Raw genomic sequence first — 22,158 nt, 5'->3', positions numbered from 1 at the left:
CTAACGAACTATCCTTTTTACCTCAGCCCCTTCGGATTTTTTTATATTTTATTTTTTACTACTGAAAAGTCAAAGGGCGACCAGCTTAATATATATCTATCAACAAATTAGGGAGTAAAGCAATTAAGAAGGAGACGGAGAACCGCCTCGATCGAGTGTTTTTAATTCCCCGTCCAAGTTTTCGTATGGATTCTACTTATAATAAAAACCTAAAAACCGATGAGATATTTTTACCGAGGGGGTTATCTTTAAATGTAAAATTTATTGCAAGAGACAGTGCTTTCATTTCTTTTTAAACGTACAAAGATACCCTAATTTTTCTAAGAATATGTGGCCATCAGCAGTATAACTATTTGGAAGTAGAAATAGTAAAAATGGATTTTTCGGGAAGATTGAGATGCATGGTACATCAAAACATAAATTCTGAACCTGCCTTTTTGTACTATTTTTAATAAAGAGATTTTTATTTCATTTAATTATAATTTTGTCACTGCAATGGCAACCAGTCTCATTGTAACATGATAACTTAGTATAACCCGAAAACTAAGATTATAAGAAGTTAATTAAAGTTTTTAGTTGAGATAAAAAAGTCAGTGTCATGGGCGGGATTCGAACCCACGACCTACGCCGCTGCTCTACCACTTGAGCTATCGTGACTTCGATCCACTCGGACACTAACTTCCCATCTAAACCCCACCTTTTGAATTTTCCCTCCTTTTCGCCATTTAATAAGATTATCGCCTTTCTCTCTTTCACTCTCCCTCTCTCTCTATTTATCTGTCTATCTGTCAATCTATCTACCTTTATCTCTATATCTATCAATCTCTTCTCTCCTTTGCCTGCTGCCTGTCACTCTCTTCCTCTTTCACACTCTGGCTCTCTTTTTCTAAATATCTGTCTCTCTACCTATTTTATCTCCCCTTTTCTCTCTTTCTGATTATTTCATTCTTTCTCTCTCTATTTATCTATCTATCCGTCCATCCATCTACCTATATCTCAATAGGGATTTTATCTCGCCTTTTCTTTCTTTCTGACTATTTCATTTTCTCTCTTTTCTTTCTCTCTTTCTATCCATCCATCCATCTACCTATATCTCTATGTCTATCAGTCTATCAATCTATTTTTTCGTCTGCCACTCTCTTCCTCTCTCACTCTCTTTTTCTAAATATTTGTCTCTCTACCTATTTTATCTCCCCTTTTCTCTCTTTCTGACTATTTCACTCTCTCTCTCTCTCTCTCTCTTTATTTATCTATCTATCCATCCATCCGTCTCCCTATATCTTTATGTCTATCAGTTATCAATCTGTTTTTTCGTCTGCCTGTGCCTGCCACTGTCTTCCTCTCTCACACTCGCTTTTTTTCTAAATATTTATCCCTCTGCCTATCGATATCTCTCTTTACCTCCCTTTTTCTCTCTTTCTAAATTTCTCTCTCTACATATCTTTCTCTTGAGTAAAGCAGGATCAGTATCAAGGACAGGTCCTTGCTTTGACTCACGCTAGACAACTACAACTTTAATAGGACCTGCCTAGGTATAACTTCACAAAGACATTTCCAATTATAGTACCGATAGTTTGGTATTAAATCTGCTGATATTGAAATCCTATTCATCCAGGTTCCGGCATGCTTTTGCCAAGTATTAGTACGTTTTATAGAACGCCTATTGACCCACCATTGTTTCAAACACCAAAATAAAATAAAATGTAAGTTGTGTTTATTTTAAGATTAGGAACTAATTAATAATAGAGCGACAATCCCTCGAGCCTGCAGCAATCTTTTCACCGACCACGCTGAATCTGGTGAAGTAGAGGAGGGATTCTGCAGAAAGGGTGGGAGACGTTCCGACCAATGGGGACTTCGAGGGACACGTGTCGCGCCCCAACTTCAAAAATAAAAGGCCACTTCGGCCCGACAGTACTTATCCTGCACTTGCTCGGATTAACACTTTGGATACTTCTCAGAACTGGATTAAGTTAGCGTAAGACAGATTTTTTTTCTAATGGGGTTTTTGAGTCAAATTCCAGACAAAATGGTTAAGTTTTACAAGAACAAAGAATCAATATTTGAAATTATAACACAGTGTTGATATATTTTATGGTTTAAACTTGCCAGAACTTATTTTTTTAATGTTTTTGTTTTTAATTTGGTGTTTACAGAAAGACTTGAAATAAAAATTTACAATGTTCCTTTTATATTGCTTCTTAACAATTCTTAAACAAAATGGAAACTATTCAAAACTTAGAAACTTAATTTTTTTCTAAATCAAAGTAGGTTTTAAAATTTGGCTTACACTACCATTGAAGTCATTTGATCTTCTACTTATTTATGTATCTTATTTACCCAATAAATTAGTAAATCTTGGTTAAATCAGGGTGTCCGACTCATATTTGCCACGCTAGAGCTTCTGGGTTTGAATCATGAATAGAACAAGGAGACAAATATGACAAAGTCAATTGGTTCTGACCCCTCATCTGTGGTGTAGTTGGGCTAATGTGAATTACTTTTACTTTACTTAATTTAAATTTTATCAAAATGAGCTTACTTGTGCAATATTTTATTTGGATGTACCTAAAAGAAAATTTAAAATTTGAATGTGCCAGTGCTTAGCTTGTCAAATAGATGTTCTACTTACTTCTTTTACTTTAATAGCAAAATATCTGCTTAAATTACTGAAATGTGAAATATTGACCTATAGATTGATCGTCTTTGATTCCTGAACTGCTGGTTTCAAAATAAGACAAAGGCATGATGATCAAAGATAACTAAACTTTAAAATAAACGGATAAATATGACAACTTAGCGGTTTTGATAAATATATAGAATTTCTTTCTAGGATGATGCACATGTTTGATTTTATCAAAGAAGAGTGGAGCAAGGATGATCCGCATGAGATAAAAGAAGAATGGTCGAATGACGAGTACGTGTATATGGACGTAAACAGTACATACATCACACTGCCAGAGGACAATGTATTCATCAGGGCTGACAGTGTCGACAGCGGTCTGCCTGACGAGAACAAACTCTTTGAGGTAAAATCCTATCAAATCGTTTAAAAATATCCGTTTAAAAAGAAAATTCTATTAGGATGACAAAAACGTTTACTTTGGGCACCTTACATGCAGAGATTATGCAGATGAAAACTCGACCATTGATAATTCAGTGGTGATATGCAACGATCATGAACTACTCCAGACTCACCTTCCGACGAAAGTGAATGAGGTCGCAAGCTACCACATCAACCAGGAGACGGGAGAGTTGGTCGAAGAAGAAGAAGATGAAGGTGTTGAAGAAAAAAGCCTCGGTTGGTAGATAAAACTTTTAAAAGATAGTTATCATGATTCTTCTTCGGTTTTTCATAATTATTTTGCCAATTTTGTTTCCGGATATGAAAGATTTACAATATTTTAATCGATAGGGCATGACAGAACTGTGTGAATAGTGTTAAATGTTGTAGAAGCTGCCTTAGAGTGCAGGTGGGAGGGCTGTTACTGGCTGTTCCAAACTCAGCAGGACCTGGTTCGTCATATCGAGAGCCAGCATGTTGAGCGTGCGAGGAAGAGCGACGAGTACCCATGCCAGTGGAAAGATTGCCCGAGGAGATATCAGCCCTTCAATGCCAGATATAAGCTTCTTATACACATGAGAGTACACTCTGGTGATAAACCCAACAAATGCAGCGTAAGGTTTTTTTGTGTAATTTAGTCTTTCTATATGTTTTTATATATACATTTTATTTTTATATTTACAGTACCCAGGCTGTTCGAAGGCTTTTTCTAGAGTTGAAAATTTAAAAATCCACCAAAGATCGCACACCGGTGAAAGGCCTTACATCTGTCAATTTCTGTCGTGCCGAAAGGCTTTCAGCAACAGTTCAGACAGAGCAAAACACCACAGGACTCACATTAATCTGGTAACTTTCTTTGCAATTTCCCTTAAAATATGAAAAATAGAACAACAAACAACATTTGCTGTGCTAGTGGTTCTGGGTTTGAATCCCAGCATCCTTGGCTTTTTAACTGAGAATAATAGTTAAAAAGCAATGTACAGTGTTTTTACCCCTCATCGGTGACACCCAACAAGTTAAACAGTAAATCCTGTATAAAAAGACTAACTTAAAAACAATGTAATAATTTATTAAACTTAGAACATTTGTTATAGTCAAATGTTAAATGTTGCTGTTTTTTCCTCAGAAACCTTATGTTTGTCATGCCAAAGGTTGTGGCAAGAGGTACACAGACCCAAGCTCGCTGAGGAAGCATGTGAAACTGCACTATCAAGTCATCCCTGGTCCAAAAAAGCTGGTGAGATTTCTTGTTTTAATATTCATTATAATAAACGCACGAATAAATTTGTTTATGGAATATAAGAATGCTCTGTGTATGGTTTAAGTTTGAACAAAAAAAAAAATATTAAAAAAAAACAGTTAATGCAAAACAGCGTTATCCACTAACTATAGTCTTAATAGCTTCCACTGCAACGTAAAAGATCAATTGTGATATTGACCCTTCTTTATTTCCAAAAGGCAGAAAAGTGCACTACCCTTAAGGTGAGCACTTATTTTCCTTAAGCATTGGTTCCTTTTCACTTTTTTCCTTTAGTGTTGGTATCGCCATTCTGAAGAGGCTCTTACCACTTCCTGTACGCTTTGCAGTGGAAGTTTTACTGTTGTAAGCAGACACACAGTGTGTGTGTGTGTGTGTGTGTGTGTATGTGCGGTGAGAATAAAGGCTTATTATTTTTCTTAATTCGTTCCTGCTGAGAGAAGCAAAGGTATTAAGGAGCTTTTTTATTGTTTTGCACCTAGTGAATTCATCCAGTGTGTGGTATCTTCTTTCTCCATTCATGTCTTCAGTTTCACTTTCAGCAAGCCAATTTGTGGTTCTGTTCCAAAAGTTGTGACGGCTGTTTTTCCCCCCTTCTTCTTCAATGGATACCAGGAACTGGAGGAGTTCCCTCCTGAGCACTGCAGCTGTACGGCTTATTGTACTTTATCCCTGGCTCCATTTTTGGTGGCTCGCAACTCGAGTGTGAATTTGAGTCCCTGGTTGCCGATGTTCTTCCATCAAAGAAACTCATGTTTGAAGGGAGTTAGGACCAAATTCAGGGTTGCTGAGATCTGATCCCGCCCCTTCCATTGACGAGTGCTGTGTCAATTTCTTTCAATTGCGGCCACCGGTCCCCTTAGATATCAGAAAAAATCCAGAGGCGACGGTGGGGATCGAACCCACGACCGCGGGATCTACTAGCCGAAAAAATCTGACGCCTTAACTACTTTGCTACTGCAGCCCCCCACGGCTGCTCTTATTTTTCCAAGATTGTCAGCCTGTTCATGTCTGTCCTAGAGGATGCACTAAATCACAATTCGGCCCTTTGACTCCTGCCTTACTGTGCTCCATTATCCATCTGAACACCATAATAAGCCCCTTTCTTTATTTTTATTCCTTTTTAGGTTTTTATGATGGCGTTATCTTAGATCAGATTTGTATGCTATGCTCTGGATGCATGGATGCTTCGGGGACAATCCCAATGCCCTCCTCTTTTAATGGTTTTTCCAATCTTTGTAACTTAAATCGATTTTTGTGTCTGTCTCAAAGTTTTTTGGTCACCATAGTAGGGATTTCATATGTAATCAAGGGTGTAATCTTGCCAGGAGGCTGATTTCAAATGTATACCTCTTGTTTTACTAAGAACAGTAATTAATAGGTAAAGTAGACCACAAGTTCAGCAGTTTTTGGAGTGTATGTTACTCAAATTATCACTAATAAATTTTTCATATATCTACCACAAAAGCTGAAGAAGCCATTGTTAGCAAATAACAAAATGGTTGAAACTTCATTTAAACTAACCTAAAAACATAAAGGAAATTATGAAACAACAAAAGGAGAGGAAAAAATATAAAGTATTTTTCACTATCATTCATAGCAAACACTTCTACTGGGTATAGCAATAATGGATTCACTCGAAAATTCAAAAAAAGGTGGGATTGAGATGGGAAGTTAGTGTCCGAGTGGATCGAGGTCGCAATAGCTCAAGTGGTAGAGCAACGGCGTATCTAGCCGAAGGTAGTGGGTTCGAATCCCCCTCGTGACACTGACTTTTTTATTTCAACTAAAAAACCTGCACTAATTGAAAGGTAATAATGGATATTAAACCATCCTTGTAGGAAGACCTGCATTGGGAATGGACTCATGTGGTGAAAATTGGCCAGAGTCCAAAACATTTATCATAAGTAAATATTTAGGCCATGGAACACTTGGATTTTCTTTTCCACAATAACTAACTAGATAAATCTAAAAAAATGTGGAAAACAGTAATATAATATTAATTTTTCTCATTAAGCATTATTACACATAGACTAGAAGTACTTCATGAAAAATGAAATTAATTAAAAAATGTTGCTTTGCATTTTAGATGGCTAGTGAACCCATCGTTACGGCAGAAGAACTTCAATCCAGAGGCCTGAAGAACACTTTAAGTAAGTTTGTTTTAAACATTATTATAACCTTTTCGGGACTGATTTTAATTAAAATGCATTCCCCCTTATAAATTCTCTATGTGAGCCCTTCCAGCCCAAATTGTTTTGCACCATGCATCGCTTTAAATCACTCTTACAACTTTTGAGGTGCACTAATTCCATTCAAAATTTGATAGCACATTCCTTAATTATTATAGTTTTCACCAAAAGTGAATAAAATGGCAGGAGAAAACAATGTATTTACTTTTAAAAATATTTCACTTGCTAAACGAGCAACAGATGGGGATTTTATAGACATAAAATTGCCAAAATCTGACACCAAACATTCCCTGAGTAATGAATGGGTAAAAGCCTGGAGCATTTGGTACAACGGTGGTTCACCAGGGCCATTTGATCGATCATTGTTCCCAGAAATAAATATCGCTCCATGGTTTTCGATAGAGTACAGAAGCAAAAAAAATTTTTTCTGCCTCAACACTTTTAAGAACAAATCACAGCATTTGTGGATTTTACTTGCATCGAAACCAAATAGCTCCACATGTGATGAATGAAAACATGAAGTATATTGTCTTTTTTTGTCTTAATTACGAGACAGAAAGAGAGAACCTTTTAAAACAGATCTTCCAGCAGAGGGAAATGATTATGCCTTTTAGTTATGAAACCTTGTTAGCATCAGGCAATGGTGTTATATACTTATTTTTGAGTTCTTGCAAGATAGCGGAGTAGATATATAGATTGAGACTATTCAAACAATAATCGATGTCCAGGAAGCCTGGAGGAGTGGAGTGCTCAGGGTGCCTTTTGCCCTGGGTTATAGGGAGGATGTGGATTTTTTTACAGCGCTGTAAGTGGTTTTTATCTATATCCTCCCAATGCACCCGTAAGAGAGGGCGGAGTTCCCAAATGTAAAAAACATAAGTCTATGGGGGGGGGGCCGCTCTAGTCTCTTCCCGGGGGTGCCTTTGGTCGGCTTGCGTGGGTGGTGTCGCTGGCAACACAGAACACTGGCCATATGCATCAAAGCAAAGCCAAAAAAAAATTAATTATGTATATTGAAACATAACCAAAGACAAAATAAATATTGATTACTGATTGATTTAGCTGAACTCTGTACTGTATATATACGTAAACTTTTTTTGGGGAAAAAGATGGTTGTACTCATAGTGTTGTGAGAATACTGTGAGTACAACCATCCTTTACAAAAAGTGAATTCACCTACCTCAAATATTTCTATTCTTAAACTTAAGTACAGACTTGGAAAACAATAAATAAATAAGGGCAACAAAACAAAAATATCTATTGGAAAGTTATGGCGAACATAAACGAAGTAAAACTTAAACGCAACGCACTTGGCAGACAAGGGGCGAAAAATCAGAAAGGCGATAGAGTACATGGAAAGGAAGAGTAGAGGGTTGGGAAATGCAGGGGCAAGAGGTAGATGAAAGTATGACTTTCCCACTGACACGTAGATAATGTAGTCGAATGGTTTTACATTAAAATGATTGTATCACAATTTCACAAGTGTGAGAAAAGACAGATTGTGTTGTGAATTGAATGAGGATGAAAGAGTGGTTTGCTGATGATGGAGGGAAAGGAAGGGTATGGGAGGTGGTTATTTACTACCGATCTGCTACTCATTGGACACAATCTCAGCACGATATATGCCTTGAGTGTTCAGCTAGATCTCTTAAAATGCAAATAACACAAGAAAAAAAAAAACCACAAGCCTACAGAGCATATAAGCCTGAACGAAGCAGCTGGTCACTAGTCCTGAAAAGGTTAAGCACTTTTTAAAATAAAAATTTAATTTTTTTTCTTTTATAGTCTTTGCGAAGGAGGCCAAAGAAGTGGACAATTCGTGGAGTCAGAATTTTGACTGCTCATTATTTAGTAAGTTTTCATGAAGAAAATTTATTTTCTCACTAACAGCTTGGCATTTTCTGAATTTCTGAAAACGGACGAAAATACCAAGCTTGTCACCACCCTTCAGAAGAAATCTCACAATTATATCATTAACATTGCAGGCCCGGAGGATTCCATGTCTGACATGATTGACTCCGATGTTGAACGCGAGCTGTTGGAAGATTTCAATGAAACTTCTGAAGACCTGCTACCGCTTTACGGTGATGTGTTTCGAGACATCAGTTTTTGAAAAATTGTACAGCCAGCCGGCACAGAAATGATCTCAACTGTAAATTATATGATCTCAAATAACTATGATGGAATCCGAGGGGGTTTCCAATCTGTATATAGTGTTAATGTTATTTTTTGTATATTAAATTGCTTTTTTCTTTTTTTTATTAAAGAATTGTTTATACATTATTTTTTAAAGTAAACGAACATAAATTATAATGTTGATTTCTTTAAAATTTTTCCTTCTTTCCTTGATATCCACTTTTTGAAGAACTTTTACCCAATGAACTGTTTGTTTGGAAATGATATTTTTAGTAATGCTTAATTATGATGCTGCCATTGGCGTACACAAATTTTTATTTTTGTTAAAAATGTTCAAGCATTAAGTCCCTTTCCTCGATTAGCATTTTAAGATCAGGACGTTTCGATCCCCACCCAAGGATTCCAATAGTTGTGTTCACATACTCAGATACATGTCTTATGAGGCTGAACATTATCGGGCATATTATGAGGCTATGAAAAGCAAATCTTGTGTGAAAGCAGATCTTCAGATTTTCAAGGTCCCCCCTTTAAACTGGTACCAGCAACAAGAAATGCTGCACCACAATTTGATAGATCCTCTTACAAATGTCACCACTGTCACAGCACTGAGAGTATTTTTCACATTTTCTTCATTGGTGCGAAGGCCTATGCAGCCTGAAGATTCCTATTCTTGAGAAAGGAAAAGCAAGGCTTGAAGGATACACTTGAGAGACCTTAAAGCTTAGGGATCTGATAAAAAGCCTTTACGATAAGAAAGAAAAGTTATATTTTTAGAATAATGTCAGAGGATGAGTTGCAGTGAAAGACGATAAGTTCTTCAGGCTGTTAAAAGAAAAAACAGAAATTTAATTAAACAGGTGAATTGATGTGTTCAGATGACTGTTGTATTACAAAATTAAAACACAATTTAAAAATTATATAAAACAACAAACCTGTCAATGACTTTAAGTCTTTTTTTCAATTTTGTGCGCTTATCCTCTTTCACTGCAGATTTCTTTTTCTTCTCCTTCATTTTTTTTGCAAATAATGAAGTTTTCTTCACAGAATCCGATTTGTCTATATTCGAATCTCTTTTTTTCTTAGAAGGTGGCTTCTTCTGAGATGATTGTGACACTGGCGTACTTGGAGGAGCTGGAGGCACTGGTGTGGTGGGCAGAGATTCCTTTTTTTCTTTCTCTTTCTTTGGCTTGTCCTTTTCCTTCTCTTCTTTCTTCTTTTCCTTCTCTTCTTTACCCTTTTCCTTCACATTTTTCTCTTTCTTTTCCTTCTTTACTTCAGGAGGTGGAAGTGATGGAGTTTTTTCTTTTACTGGGGAGGGCGAAGGACTGTGTTCACGAATAGATTTTCGTTTCTTTGGCTTCTTTGGACCGGGACAGATCATTGGGGTGGATGGGGGTGGTGCAGGTTCCGGCTTGACAGGTAAACGTGCTGGAACAATTTCAGTATCCTCTCTAGAGCACTTACAAGCTTTAAATTCTTTCAGAGCACGAATTAAAGCCTTGGTGTCTAACTCATTGTCTTTACAACCACAAGCTTTAAACATACTTGGCGGTTTCTCAATCACTACTTTATTTTCTGCAATTTCCAGATCAGAAGTGTTAGTGTGAACATCATCAACGTCCCATGTAGTTTGTGAGGTAGAGCATTTCCTAGCAAGGGGAATTTTTTCTTTCTTTCCTGCGACCAAATGACTCGATTTACCTTTTGGTACACAGCAATTCAACTTGCAGGTCGAATGTTGTTGTTTTGGTGTCTTCGAACCAGATGAAAGTGCAGCAGCAGCACCACCAGCCTGGCATACATTACTGAACTTAGCATTTCCATTCGGTAAACTTACAAATGAAGGAAAAGGTTGCTGACAAGGAGGGATGCATCTAATCCTCTCTTGACATCTTTCTGGATTACCACTATTATTTATATCCCTGCTTTGACTTTTCTGGACCATTTCATATGCTGCTGGGCACGATTTAGATGAAGATGGCAGACTCTTTGCATTATCAGTGCATTCAGGTACTGGTTTTGACAGAACGGAAACACATTCATCTGAACTGTCTTTTTTGAATTGCGACATTGACGGGTGACACTTGGGTGGCAAAATTAATGTCGGTGGCTGCACATTAGTATATTCACCAAGAGGATTGAAGAACGAGTTACAGCAAGGGCATTGATAATACTCAAGTTTCATAGAACACATTCTAGGAGCGTTACGAGAAGCGTTGCAATGAAAATAATTTTGACATGTGTTTTTTGGTGGACACGCACAAGGAAATGAACGAGTCGACCTAGGTCCTAAGCCAAGATTTTCTCCAAACACTGGATATATGTAGTATGAATACGGGGGCATTCCTGGTGTATACGGAGGAAAAGGGTAGTACATCATCCTCCAAGGATCCGGCGGAGGGCTGAAAAAATCGGTATCTCTATCCGGCTGGGATGTGCTGCACTGATAACACGGCCTGAGATCTATCCCATCGGCAGGATTTATTAAAATCGGCATGCTCTTTTGCTTGCAATGCAAAACACTGTTAAAACTCATTTCTGACAATCACACAAAAATAAAACGAAAATTTCAAAGATTGTGTAAAAACTATTACATATGGAAGGCCTAAAAAACATTACTGAGTTATTATAAATTAAAAAATTAATACACCTGTTCCATTTGTTGAAAGGCAAAGCTGTGTTCTATGGACGTTTTGACAAAATTAAAAAACAAAAAAATTCAACCTAATTTAAAATTTGAAAAATGTAATTAAAAAGGTACAGCCGAACTTTTCCAAATGGATAATAATAATTAGGCATCCCTGATCATTATACAATTTTATTTTCCCTGGCATTACTCCATTTACTTTACTAAGATGATACGAGGATTTTAAAACTAAGAGATTTGTTTTTTCCCCAAGCACCGCTTGCTTCAACCTTTTCAAAGTTCTGAGTGTAGTATTTAGTGATCATTAAATAATGATTATTTAACAGACATATAAACCCTACTCAGACGAACTGACAGACAGTTCCTCACTGAAGATGGCACAATGCCGAAATGCGTTTGAGTGGAGACAGCCCCAGTAACCCTGTGCCGGTTCAACATGAGTTCACCAATTCGCAGATCAATACCCATCAACAACTCAAAATTGCATTAGTTCTAAACCTAACTAATAATACACACCACAGGCAAACGTAGTACTCAGAATAGTAATTAAAAAAAATAATAAAAAAAATTCAGCCTTCTAAATTTCTCAATAAGACCTTATTTTATTTTGTTTCTGATAAATCTATTTTTATTAAACTAGGGTATTTAGTGACCATTAATGATTATTTGTAGAGTGTGATATGCGCTCTGGTGTGACGTAGGTTTTCTTTATCGAACCAACATTTCGATCTTTATTGAGTTTAACTTAGCCTGGGATTTATAAACATTGTTTAACTTATACAATTACATATAAGATAATGAGATATCATTATGAATTTGTACAATGATGTAAATGATATAGAAATTTTAGGTTTAATCAAAGTATTTGTACTCTCTCAAAGTGCGTTTTCTGTGTAAATCTGTCACTGTTGTGTGTCCTGTTGAGAGTATTAGTGAAATTTTAATGTTTTTTTGTTTAAATATGTTTGATTTTGATGGAGTGGGAAAGGAAGTAGGAATAGAAATTCATTTTTCTTCTTTGAGGTTATGGTTTGTCATTCAGGCCTGGTTAGCCTTTCAGAATTTTTATAAACTGTTCTTTAATTCAGTTCAATTGATTTGTTCCTTCTTTTAAGAAGTAGACAGTCACTGACTTTCATAGTTACAATTATTTTTCCTGGGTCATCTTGTTACTCTAGATTGTCTCTTTTGAGCAGTTGCTTTGCATTCTGTTGTAAGTGTTTTCTGTGTAAATGTGTCACTGTTGTGTGTCATGTGGGGAGTATTAGTGAGATTTTAATGTTTTTTTTTTTTAATTTAAATATGTTTGATTATGATGGAGAGGGAAAGGAAGTAGGAATAGAAATTATTTTTCTTTGAGGAATCGGGTTCTTTGAGGTTAGCTTGTCATTCAGGCCTGGTTAGCCTTTCAGGAAGTATTTGACTTTCATAGTTACAATTATTTTTCCCGGGTCATCATCTTACCCTAGATTGTCTCTTTTGAGCAGTTGCTTTGCATTCTGTTGCAAGTGTGTTTTCTGTGTAAATCTGTCACTGTTGTGTGTCGTGTTGAGAATATTAGTGAGATTTTAATGTTTTTTTGTTTAAATATGTTTGATTTTGATGGAGTGGGAAAGGAAGTAGGAATAGAAATTCCTATTCTATAACTCCATTGAGTTTTACTCTGTCTAACTGTAGCAATGTGCATGCCGGTTTTGATTATGGTCCTTTAATCATTAGCTTGTTGTCTGGCACCTCTGGAATTCATCCATTTCTTCTTTTGTGTCAGAGGACCCATTCTGAGATGGAGGTGTATATTGGTATCCCAATTATATGGATATGGATCTATGGTCTTGCAAATCCTAGTAGTCTGAGTAACTTCGTACCTGGGACCTAAGATGCGCTGTTAAGATTTCCCTTTTTTTTAGATTTTGGATGCATTTACCGTTTTCGACGTGACCTTAGTATATAGAAATGAAAAATGGTGGAATGAGTGTGTTGTTCAATATTTTTAAAAAGATAGTTCCTACTTGGTTAGTTGTTTTCAATGATCCGGATTTCGTGCTTGTAGCTCATCATCAGGTCGTATTACTTCTTCAACCTGAAGATGAGCTATAAGGTATCCGGTCGTTGAAAACAACTAACTCTAACAACTAAGTAGGAACTATCTTTTTAAAGAGATTGACCTTTGTACATCCTAATGCTTCTAGGGCTGATTGTCTGATATGAGGATTTTTTTTTTTAAGTGTAACCTTTTATGCACACGCTTTTCCTGTTCAATTCCTGAGTGCTGTACACTTAATGGAAGTTTGAGTGTATATTAATTTTATTCTTTTAACACTGTGATCTGAATGATGGGGTAAAGTCTTTCTGTTAAATTACATTATATGATAAACAACTTGGCACAGTTTATTACAAAAAAGATTGAAAACAGTATTTTACAAAACTACATTGAAGATATACTTACATAAAAACTTTTTACAGTTTAACACTTTTGGTCATAAAGCTCAAACTCTCTTTGCTAAAGTCAAGCGGCATCATTCCAAGATCACCACTAAACCTATTCTTTGAGATCTGTAAAAATAAAAATAAAAACATGATTGATTTGAAATTTGCGTAAAAAAAATTTATACCGACCTGAAGAAACTTTTTTGTCTTTAAGACATTCATATTTGTCTGGTTTTGAATAATTAGAACGTTGTCTGCCTCTTGGCTCGCTTTGGCACCACCAAAAATTGACATCGCTGTCAATGGTTCTCCTTCTTTCTCCTTCCTCGGATGAATGACAAGCGTCACATGACAATTGTGCATTGTTGCAAAATTGCGGAAACTTCCAATCAATACATCTTGGCGGTAAAACCTTTGAAAAATTTGGTCTTATAATCATTTCAGTCTAAAGAGCAATTATTGTATTTATGCCATGTGCAAGGTACTGTCAAATAAAGTAAATAGTGCAGAAATTTAAATAATTTATCTGTTGAATTTAAAAAAAAAAATTGAATTATATGAGATATTTCGAAGAAAGAAGGATTGAAGGATTTGGCAAAACCAAAAAAGTAAAAATCCTTCATTAAAAAAAAAAAAAAAAAAAAAAAAAAAAAAATTATATATATATACCATCATATGGTAGAATTTATCATAGCTGTATGATAAAACTTTAGACCAAGAATTAGCAATAGTATTAGTTATTTATGATTAAATTATTTATTTATTCATGCGTTATTTAATTATTTTATTTACTGTGTGATTTTACTTAATTAAATTGAATGTTGGAGATCTGAATGTGTGTCTATTTAATTGGCAAATGTGATGTGAAATAATCCTATGGCTAACATAGAAACTCAATTAAAAAAAAAAAGAAAATCAATAGTATCAATGATATAAAGGATGGGACCAAGTCAGTCTAACTTTCGACAACTCGCTGCTACTCATCTGAAGCAAGCAGGTAGGTAGTAGCAAGATAGGATTTCAGGATAAGGTAATAAGCAACTCCCAAGCAATACTCTATTCTCTAGAGCAGAGGAGATGGGGTCAACAACTCTGAAGCCTTGTCGTATCGTGGAATGATGAGGTAGGAAGCCAAATTGGCGAGAAGGAATTTTATAAGTATCTTGGATGGATATCAAGTGCTTTAAAAGGAGTCTTTCAAAGATTTGGACACCGAAGGAAGAATGCTGATAGATCTGAAGGCCTATGGCACAGCGATTTTGGCAAAAGCGTTTACTGAGAGGAAATCCAAGTCAGTGTGTCTTTTCTCTCATGAGAGTGGGACATGACAGTCGATGCATACCAAGTGGTTTTGAAAGTGTATTTCCTGGAATGGTTTGTAGTACTTTATCAGCCACACATTTTGTGTCCAACTACACGTAGTTTTCAATTTTCATTTTCTTTTGCTTTTTTTCCTCTATTTTCTACATGAACCACTATTGTATTACATGTAATATAGATACATTATTAACTTTCACATCATATTATCTTATTTATAAAACTAATTTTAAAATGAATTATACTAAATATTGCTCATTTCCCATAAGCTACAAGTTTTAGCAAATTGTTTAATCACTGTTATATTGTTTTCATAGAGGAGGTTTATATGAGTAGACACACCAAATCCATTCAGCAGGAGGTGCTGTATCAGATTTGCTCTTTTGCATTCAGCACAGGGCGGTGAATTAAGAGATTATCCACATCCTGTACCTGATTGCCGCAAATGCACACTGGTGATGTTTACATTCCAATTCTTTGCTGATATTTCTTGTTGGGCCCATGTGCGTTGAGGGTTTCTGTCAGCCTTGCTGTTGTATTGAGAGTCAATCTGATTAGGGATAGTTACTTTGCTCTATGAGGAATGGTGGGGGAGTCGCATTTCGAGCGAGAAATGGAAAGGACGAAAGAAGTGGCCTGTGAGAGTCTGCGCAAACCAGAAAACAAGAAGTGTGTAATTTATTTTTTTTATATCGTATGTACGATTTACACTTTTTCAAAAAATTATGAGCTCATAGTTTTGGCCATAGGAGAATTAGTTTATATTTTTATTATTTTATTTTGTATATAAACAAAGATTGAATTTTTTTAAATAATTAAATATACTGGACTATATAAGTAGGGAAGTATTTGTTTATTTTTTTAATTATAGGAAAGTATTTGTTTATTTGTTTTAATACTAGAAAGAATTGTTTAATAAATAGGTTTATAGTGGAATTTATTTTATTTAATTTACCCTAACACTACAAGGAGAAGAACTCGTTTTTTCATCCACTAATAAACAATAATAGAATATAGTGCACTATAATATTTTCCAATATAGGAAAATGACACGAATGAGACTGATCGGCTCCTTTATATATTGTCTCAACCAACATGATACCACAGTGTCTGTCAGCTACAAAAAAACCTGCCATGTTAAAGACATTGGTCAGAACTGCTGTGTGTCATAGCCGTAAGAGGATATACAGTTGGGTGGTTTGTGAGCTTTAAGAATGAAAATAACAGTTCAATTTAATGAAATGTTTTACTATTAGATAGGTAAATAATACTTAATAAATGACAATTAATTAAGGTTTTTAGTTGAGATGAAAAAAGTTAATGGCACGAGAGGGATTCGAACCCACGACCTTCGGCTAGATACGCCGCTGCTCTTCCACTTGAGCTATCGTGACCTCGATCCACTCGGACATCAACTTCCCATCTCAACCCCACCTTATGAGTTTTCCCTCATTTTGCCATTTTTCAAAACTCGAGCTACATTAGCCCGCAGGAGGAAGTGTTTTGGGATGTACAATGTGATCGTAGAAGAGCTTCAACCACTGAAACCGGGCCTATTAATCAAGTTTCTTGATGAAATAGGACTCACCGATGTGCTTTAGGCAGAGCACGGGGGATACAATAGCTCTCAAAGGGCGCAGTATACTATACCCTGAAATTACAATCTACCTACAGAGAAGCATCTTGCATGGAAACAAATAAAATATTTAATTTATATAATAGTATAAGGAATAGGCAATTATTTTAATCGAACCAGATCAAATTAGGCAAGACTTGGACCTGATTGGACAATCGTTTTTCAATAATTGGAAGTATGTAGCTAAATTAATAATAAAACCCTAATATACAATGAAAAAGTCTCTAATTATGCATATGTTTGTCAGTAAAAATGAAAAATCTCTTACCTATCTAAATAGCCTGATTCACTTGAAGACAGCCCAAGCATGAACTGAACATTGTCGATTATCACATGTGCGACATCATGAACGTAAGAAGCATGTTTTACAGTCTGAAAAAGACATTTAAAACTGTAATATGTAAAGTGTACATGGCGTCCGGAAAAATATTTAATCCAGGCACGACTATAAAATAAAGACATTGTTTTAATCAAAGCATTAAACTAACGTTTATTGAATAAAAGAAAATGAACAAAACATAAACAGAAAAAAGTAAAGAATTAGTGAGCATACAACTCTGGCCAGATTCTACACTAAATAATTTACAGATTTTCAAAGTCAATAAATTCCGGGTTCACTGCTGCCACTGACACACAATAAAAAAAATCTTGATGATCACGAGCATATTTTAGAGCCATTAAGCAAAATTACATTGATACTTTTCAACCTTTTGAGGTTTGCATAATTGAAGCAGTCCATGAACATCATTGGCTCAAGGCTCTCTCTCAACAATCAGTTCTCCTAGACACTGCGGTTTGGAATCTTGAACAACTTGCTTCTGTTTTTGGTTTCATTTGTAAACCATGGTGCGTTTTTCTATTTTGGTTTATATTTTAAAGTTTATGTTTCCTTTTTGTTTTGCTACCAAAGCGTGTTGGAAAAATCTACTCTAATTTGTTTCTACTTTAAATTTTTTCCTCCCATTCAGTTTTCTTTTTGGCCGTAGTTGATTTGAGTCTTTGCTCTTTTAGCCAAACTTTCTAGTGGTGTCCTCATGTTTAAATTGATTTCTAGGGAACACTGAAAAATTCCCGTTACAAGAAGTGACTCACTGAACAATATTGCTCGTTTACTTCTGTTTTTTTTTTTTGTTTTTTTTTTTTCATTCTCGATAATAAAAAGAGGTCAGTTTCTTACCCTAAGAATATCTTTGAATAACTTAAAGACAGATATAAATCTAACAAATTAAAATCCTGCCTAGATGTAATTTTTATACTGTACAAATTGACGTACCTCCATGACTGTCTCGAGTGCTTGCTGCCCGTGGAAAGTCATGAAATATATTGGCAGCTGTTCAAAACAATCAGCCCATTCGTCGAATGAGTCCACATTGTCCTCCAAAGGAGCCATGGCCATTTGTGTCAGCATGGTTTTAGCCAACCTTTGATTTCTGATCTCGAAACTACCCCAAAGTGTTGTAACCTGTTTAAAAACAATCTGGTTAACATATATATTTATAAAGAAACTCTAGTATAAATGCCTTTTGCATGGCAAGATCGAGTGAATATTCACTCATAAACGTTGTCTTGCCTGATCCAGTCGGGCCTGTGAGAATCGTCAGCTCTCCTCTCCTGTGCCCTTTCAGAATTTTATTTAATAAAGGAAACCTCTCCCATTTTACTCCTGACGCCTTTTAGAATTTAAAAAAACAAAAAATTATAAAATTTAACATACCGCTTTAAAAACTAAAAGTAATAAATTCACTTTATCAGCATTATACAGTTCAGAGAATACGTCTTCTCGTAGACTTGAAAAGGTCGTAATACTCGAATGGGCAATTTTTTGAGCAGTATTGATAATTTTCTGAATATCCTTATGTTTCTCTATGGCCTCTATTACAGTTTTTTGGTCATCTATAGGTCTGAAAATTATCAATTTTTATAACTTAGATAAATTATCACTTTATAATAAAACGGACCTAACTAAATGACATCTTTGTTCAGACAGCTTCTTCGCCAGCTGTCTGGCATTATCCCAGGAAGTATCATTTCCAAACCAAAGAATAAGTTTTTTATAATTTTCAAAAAGAGGCAGAACAGACTGAGGAAGGCTGTACTGACCTGAAAATTCAGTTCTAGAACCAGCGAAGAACATAATGTAGCTACTACAAGATTTAAAAAAAATTACCATGAGGTAGACAAATAATATCGTGATTCGAAATTCCAACATGACAAAGACCCAGAAAATCCCTCACACTATGTACCACAACCGCACTCGTGCACAAATTCTTTTTCTTGTGTAAAATCCCACTTGCGTCACTCGACGGGTACGACTCCTCTTTGAAATTTTTATGGAGTGTTTTGTAGCCAGTGATCTGACCGCCTCCGTTGCAAAGAGGGAAATATAAAGTTCCAGTTTTTATATCAATGTGCACTTCGAATTCTTTCAGAACTTCGTAAGACAGATTCTGCGTTTTAAATAAAACAAGGTTAATTTAAGTGCTGGTCATTTTTTCTTGTATTAAATTATCTTCATGCAGTACAAATTTCTAAAGTATAGTGATTTTTCTATAATACTTTATTTAATTAAATTTAATGATAATTACATACTGAAAATTTATATGCTTAAGAGTACAAACCGGCAATCCAATGTGTCTTAGAACATCCTCGAGTCTATTTTCTGACAGCTCACTTACATGATGAAGATGTTTTTGAATCTTCAACCATTTCGTCAAACCAGCTGCCGATTTATTATCGATCTTAAAACAACATAATACAATATTATTATTTTAAACTATACGATTTAACATTAAAAACCTTACATGTTGGACAAAAGTTTCAGTTTTATCACGAACAACAGCCTCCAGGTCAACCCAATTTCCACACTTATTACACCCATGGCAGATGAAAAATCCTAATAGTACAAGATATTATAAATAATGTGGGATGGATAGTTGGTTTAGGAGATGGTTAAAAGAATGAATGGATGGTCAGATAGATAGATAAAGAAATGAATGGTAGAAGGAATGAATGTTGGAAGATAAGCTGCCTGAAAGGAATAAAAGATGGACGGTATAATCAGTGACTGGAAATATGAAAGGGTTAAAAGAGGATGGAATAACAAATTGGTGTATCGATAGAAAGCAGGCTAGATGGATGGAAAAAAGAAATCATGGTTAGAATAATGGAAAAGGAAATCATGGATGGTTAGAATAATGGAAAATGAAATCATGGATGGTTAGAATAATGGAAAAGGAAATCATGGAAGGTTAGAATAATGGAAAATGCAATCATGGATGGTTAGAATAATGTAAAATGAAAACATGGACGGTTAGAATAATGTAAAATGAAAACATGGATGNGAGAGTATGGGAAATTATTTTGATTAAAGAACATTGCTTTAAAGTAACTAGTTTCTTTTTTTTTGTTTAATACCAAAATCCTGCATTATTTTCCGGACAACCCAATAGGTGAATTTCTACAAATGAAAACATGGATGGTTAGAATAATGTAAAATGAAAACTTGGATGGTTAGAATAATGTAAAATGAAAACATGGATGGTTAGAATAATGTAAAATGAAAACATAGATGATTAGAATAATGTAAAATGAAAACATGGATTGTTAGAATAATGTAGGTGAATTCCTAAAAATGAATAACTAGAAGCAAAAGATTATAGGATAATAGATAGAAGACTGGATAAACAGAGGATTGGAAGAAGGTGGAATGGTCATAAGAATGAATAATGTGTTGTATGAATGAATACCGGTGCATGGAATGATGGTCATACCTGTCTGGCATCACATGGAGAGCAATTAGGACAATGGAAGTGAGCCTGCTAGTCCGCACCTCTCTGTACCAACACACCGCGCCGTGTCTGACTTGGTTGGTTTAGTTTTTGACGGTCACGGATAGTGTGAGGTAGTGCAGGTTTAAATTTTTTTAAAAATATTTCTTTTACCTATTTATTCTCGAGCTTTTTATATATATTTTATAATTTTATTTTGTAAAATGGATGCAAAGAAAGTAATTGAGGAGATCAGAAAAGAAAGTTTCCTGCGTTGTATGACCAGTCCAATGAAAGACAAAAAAATACGGAATGTAAAGAGAGAATAATTTAATTAAATAATAATTAAATAAATTAATTCTCTTTCAACACATCTTTTATTCATGCGTTGTGAACCCACATTCTTCTCCTTCTGCTAATTTCTTCGTCAATTAACATCTTCTTGAAAAGGATCCCTAACTCACTATTTATAAAACTTCTTAACATTTTTTCTCAACTAAATGATGTAAGCTTCGAACGATGTAGCTTTGAAGATACTAAACTACTGAGTGTTGTCCAACATGATGTGCAAGTCAGCCGACATCACACGGGGTGGATCTGGTGTGGTCATGTGGGGTCCAGGCTTAAACAGAGTATTAAAGCTGAGGCCCACAACATCCCACCACTATATCGGACCGGTTTGTAGTCCTACCACTCCTCTGAGTTTAGCTCTCTCGAATTGCAGCAGTTTTGGTGAGGTTGTTTCATCAATTTTAATCAAATCACTGTGTGTTTTGTTTGGATATATTCTGCGATAAGTAGTAGGTAGGAAACGTTTAGGTTTATAAAGCATGCCTGGGAGCCAGACCCTATTAAATTGCTTGTTTAATTTAAAATTGTAAACCTCCCAACCACATATCCTCCTACAGACCCATCTGTACCACTGCCACTGCTCCTTCTATGCTACATCCAAGCAATACTCTTTGTTCTCAAGAGCAGAGTTGTATAGTGTGCACTTGACAAGGACAAGGAGATGGTTGTTACTTTTTATGGATATAGAGGGAGGTTTCAACAATGCAACATCAGTCTCTCTATGTAGAGATATTAAAAAAGGGGAGTTTTGGAGAAGATATGCCAATGGGTGGAAGAATGCCTAAGGAACAGGATAATTACATCCACCACGGGAAAAGTGACCATCCGGGATAAGACAGCCAGGGGATGCCCGCAAGGAGGTGTTCTCTCACCTCTACTGTGGGCGACACTGGTAGATGAACTCCTACAAACGTTGGAATAAGAAGGATTCTACTGCCTAGGCTATGCGGATGACCTTGTCGTAGTAGTAAAAGGCCATCATGCAAACACCGTGATAGATTGTATACAATGAGCCCTCAATCTTGTTGATAGGTGGTGCAAAAGGGAGGAGCTATCTATCAACCTCCACAGAACCATAATGATTCCATTCACAGGGAAGAAGACAATAGGTAGCTTAAAACTTCTAAGTCTAAACAGGACTCTGATCCCATTTTCCAAGGAGGCCAAATATCTACAGATTACACTAGACCAGCGGCTCACGTGAATTCACATCTGATTAAAACCACCCGGAGAGCCAAAATTGCCTGGTGCTGAAGGCTCTGCGCCAAGAACTGGGGCCTAACCCTAAAATGACCCTATGGCTATACACATGTGTCTTAAGACCAATGTTGACATATGGGTCGGTGGTGTGGTAGACCAAAAC

The 22,158-nt window shown here is 35.7% G+C and overlaps 3 protein-coding genes across 5 annotated transcripts in view; 1 reads left to right on the top strand and 2 right to left on the bottom strand.

The window, feature by feature from the left end:
* Window positions 1-22,158, bottom strand: part of LOC106662005 (twinkle protein, mitochondrial) — a 30,012-nt gene that overhangs the window by 5,982 nt on the left and 1,872 nt on the right. For 2 of the 3 annotated variants that reach the window (XM_024229815.1, XM_024229814.1), the window contains exons 2-11: window positions 19,479-19,570; window positions 19,296-19,415; window positions 18,845-19,124; window positions 18,636-18,777; window positions 18,422-18,578; window positions 18,198-18,347; window positions 17,951-18,139; window positions 16,946-17,049; window positions 13,914-14,136; window positions 13,744-13,850 (exon numbers count right to left, since the gene is read on the bottom strand). In XM_024229815.1, coding sequence (XP_024085583.1) covers window positions 13,755-13,850; window positions 13,914-14,136; window positions 16,946-17,049; window positions 17,951-18,139; window positions 18,198-18,347; window positions 18,422-18,578; window positions 18,636-18,777; window positions 18,845-19,124; window positions 19,296-19,415; window positions 19,479-19,570 — 1,553 coding nt within the window. In that variant the 3' untranslated portion in view covers window positions 13,744-13,754. Of the gene's footprint in view, window positions 1-13,662; window positions 13,851-13,913; window positions 14,137-16,945; window positions 17,050-17,950; window positions 18,140-18,197; window positions 18,348-18,421; window positions 18,579-18,635; window positions 18,778-18,844; window positions 19,125-19,295; window positions 19,416-19,478; window positions 19,571-22,158 lie in introns of those variants that run through there. The other variant, XM_014385807.2, reaches the window with a different exon arrangement.
* LOC106662050 (zinc finger protein GLI1-like) lies at window positions 1,750-8,750 on the top strand. The gene is made up of 9 exons (XM_014385855.2): window positions 1,750-1,978; window positions 2,834-3,029; window positions 3,085-3,301; window positions 3,455-3,678; window positions 3,749-3,910; window positions 4,191-4,301; window positions 6,412-6,475; window positions 8,300-8,365; window positions 8,500-8,750. Exons 2-9 carry the CDS (start codon window positions 2,835-2,837, stop codon window positions 8,625-8,627), a joined length of 1,167 nt encoding a protein of 388 aa, XP_014241341.1. The 5' UTR covers window positions 1,750-1,978; window position 2,834; the 3' UTR covers window positions 8,628-8,750.
* On the bottom strand, window positions 9,393-11,893 carry LOC106662028 (rho GTPase-activating protein gacO-like). Its single transcript, XM_014385827.2, has 2 exons — window positions 9,583-11,893; window positions 9,393-9,472 (listed from the first exon to the last, which is right to left on the bottom strand). Exons 1-2 carry the CDS (start codon window positions 11,184-11,186, stop codon window positions 9,421-9,423), a joined length of 1,656 nt encoding a protein of 551 aa, XP_014241313.1. The 5' UTR covers window positions 11,187-11,893; the 3' UTR covers window positions 9,393-9,420.

The sequence above is a fragment of the Cimex lectularius genome, unplaced genomic scaffold (assembly GCF_000648675.2).
Source record: "Cimex lectularius strain Harlan isolate CLEC.00 unplaced genomic scaffold, Clec_2.1 scaffold317, whole genome shotgun sequence".
In the NCBI taxonomy this organism is placed as follows: Eukaryota; Metazoa; Arthropoda; class Insecta; order Hemiptera; family Cimicidae; genus Cimex; species Cimex lectularius.
This window is presented reverse-complemented; position numbering and strand designations above follow the sequence as displayed.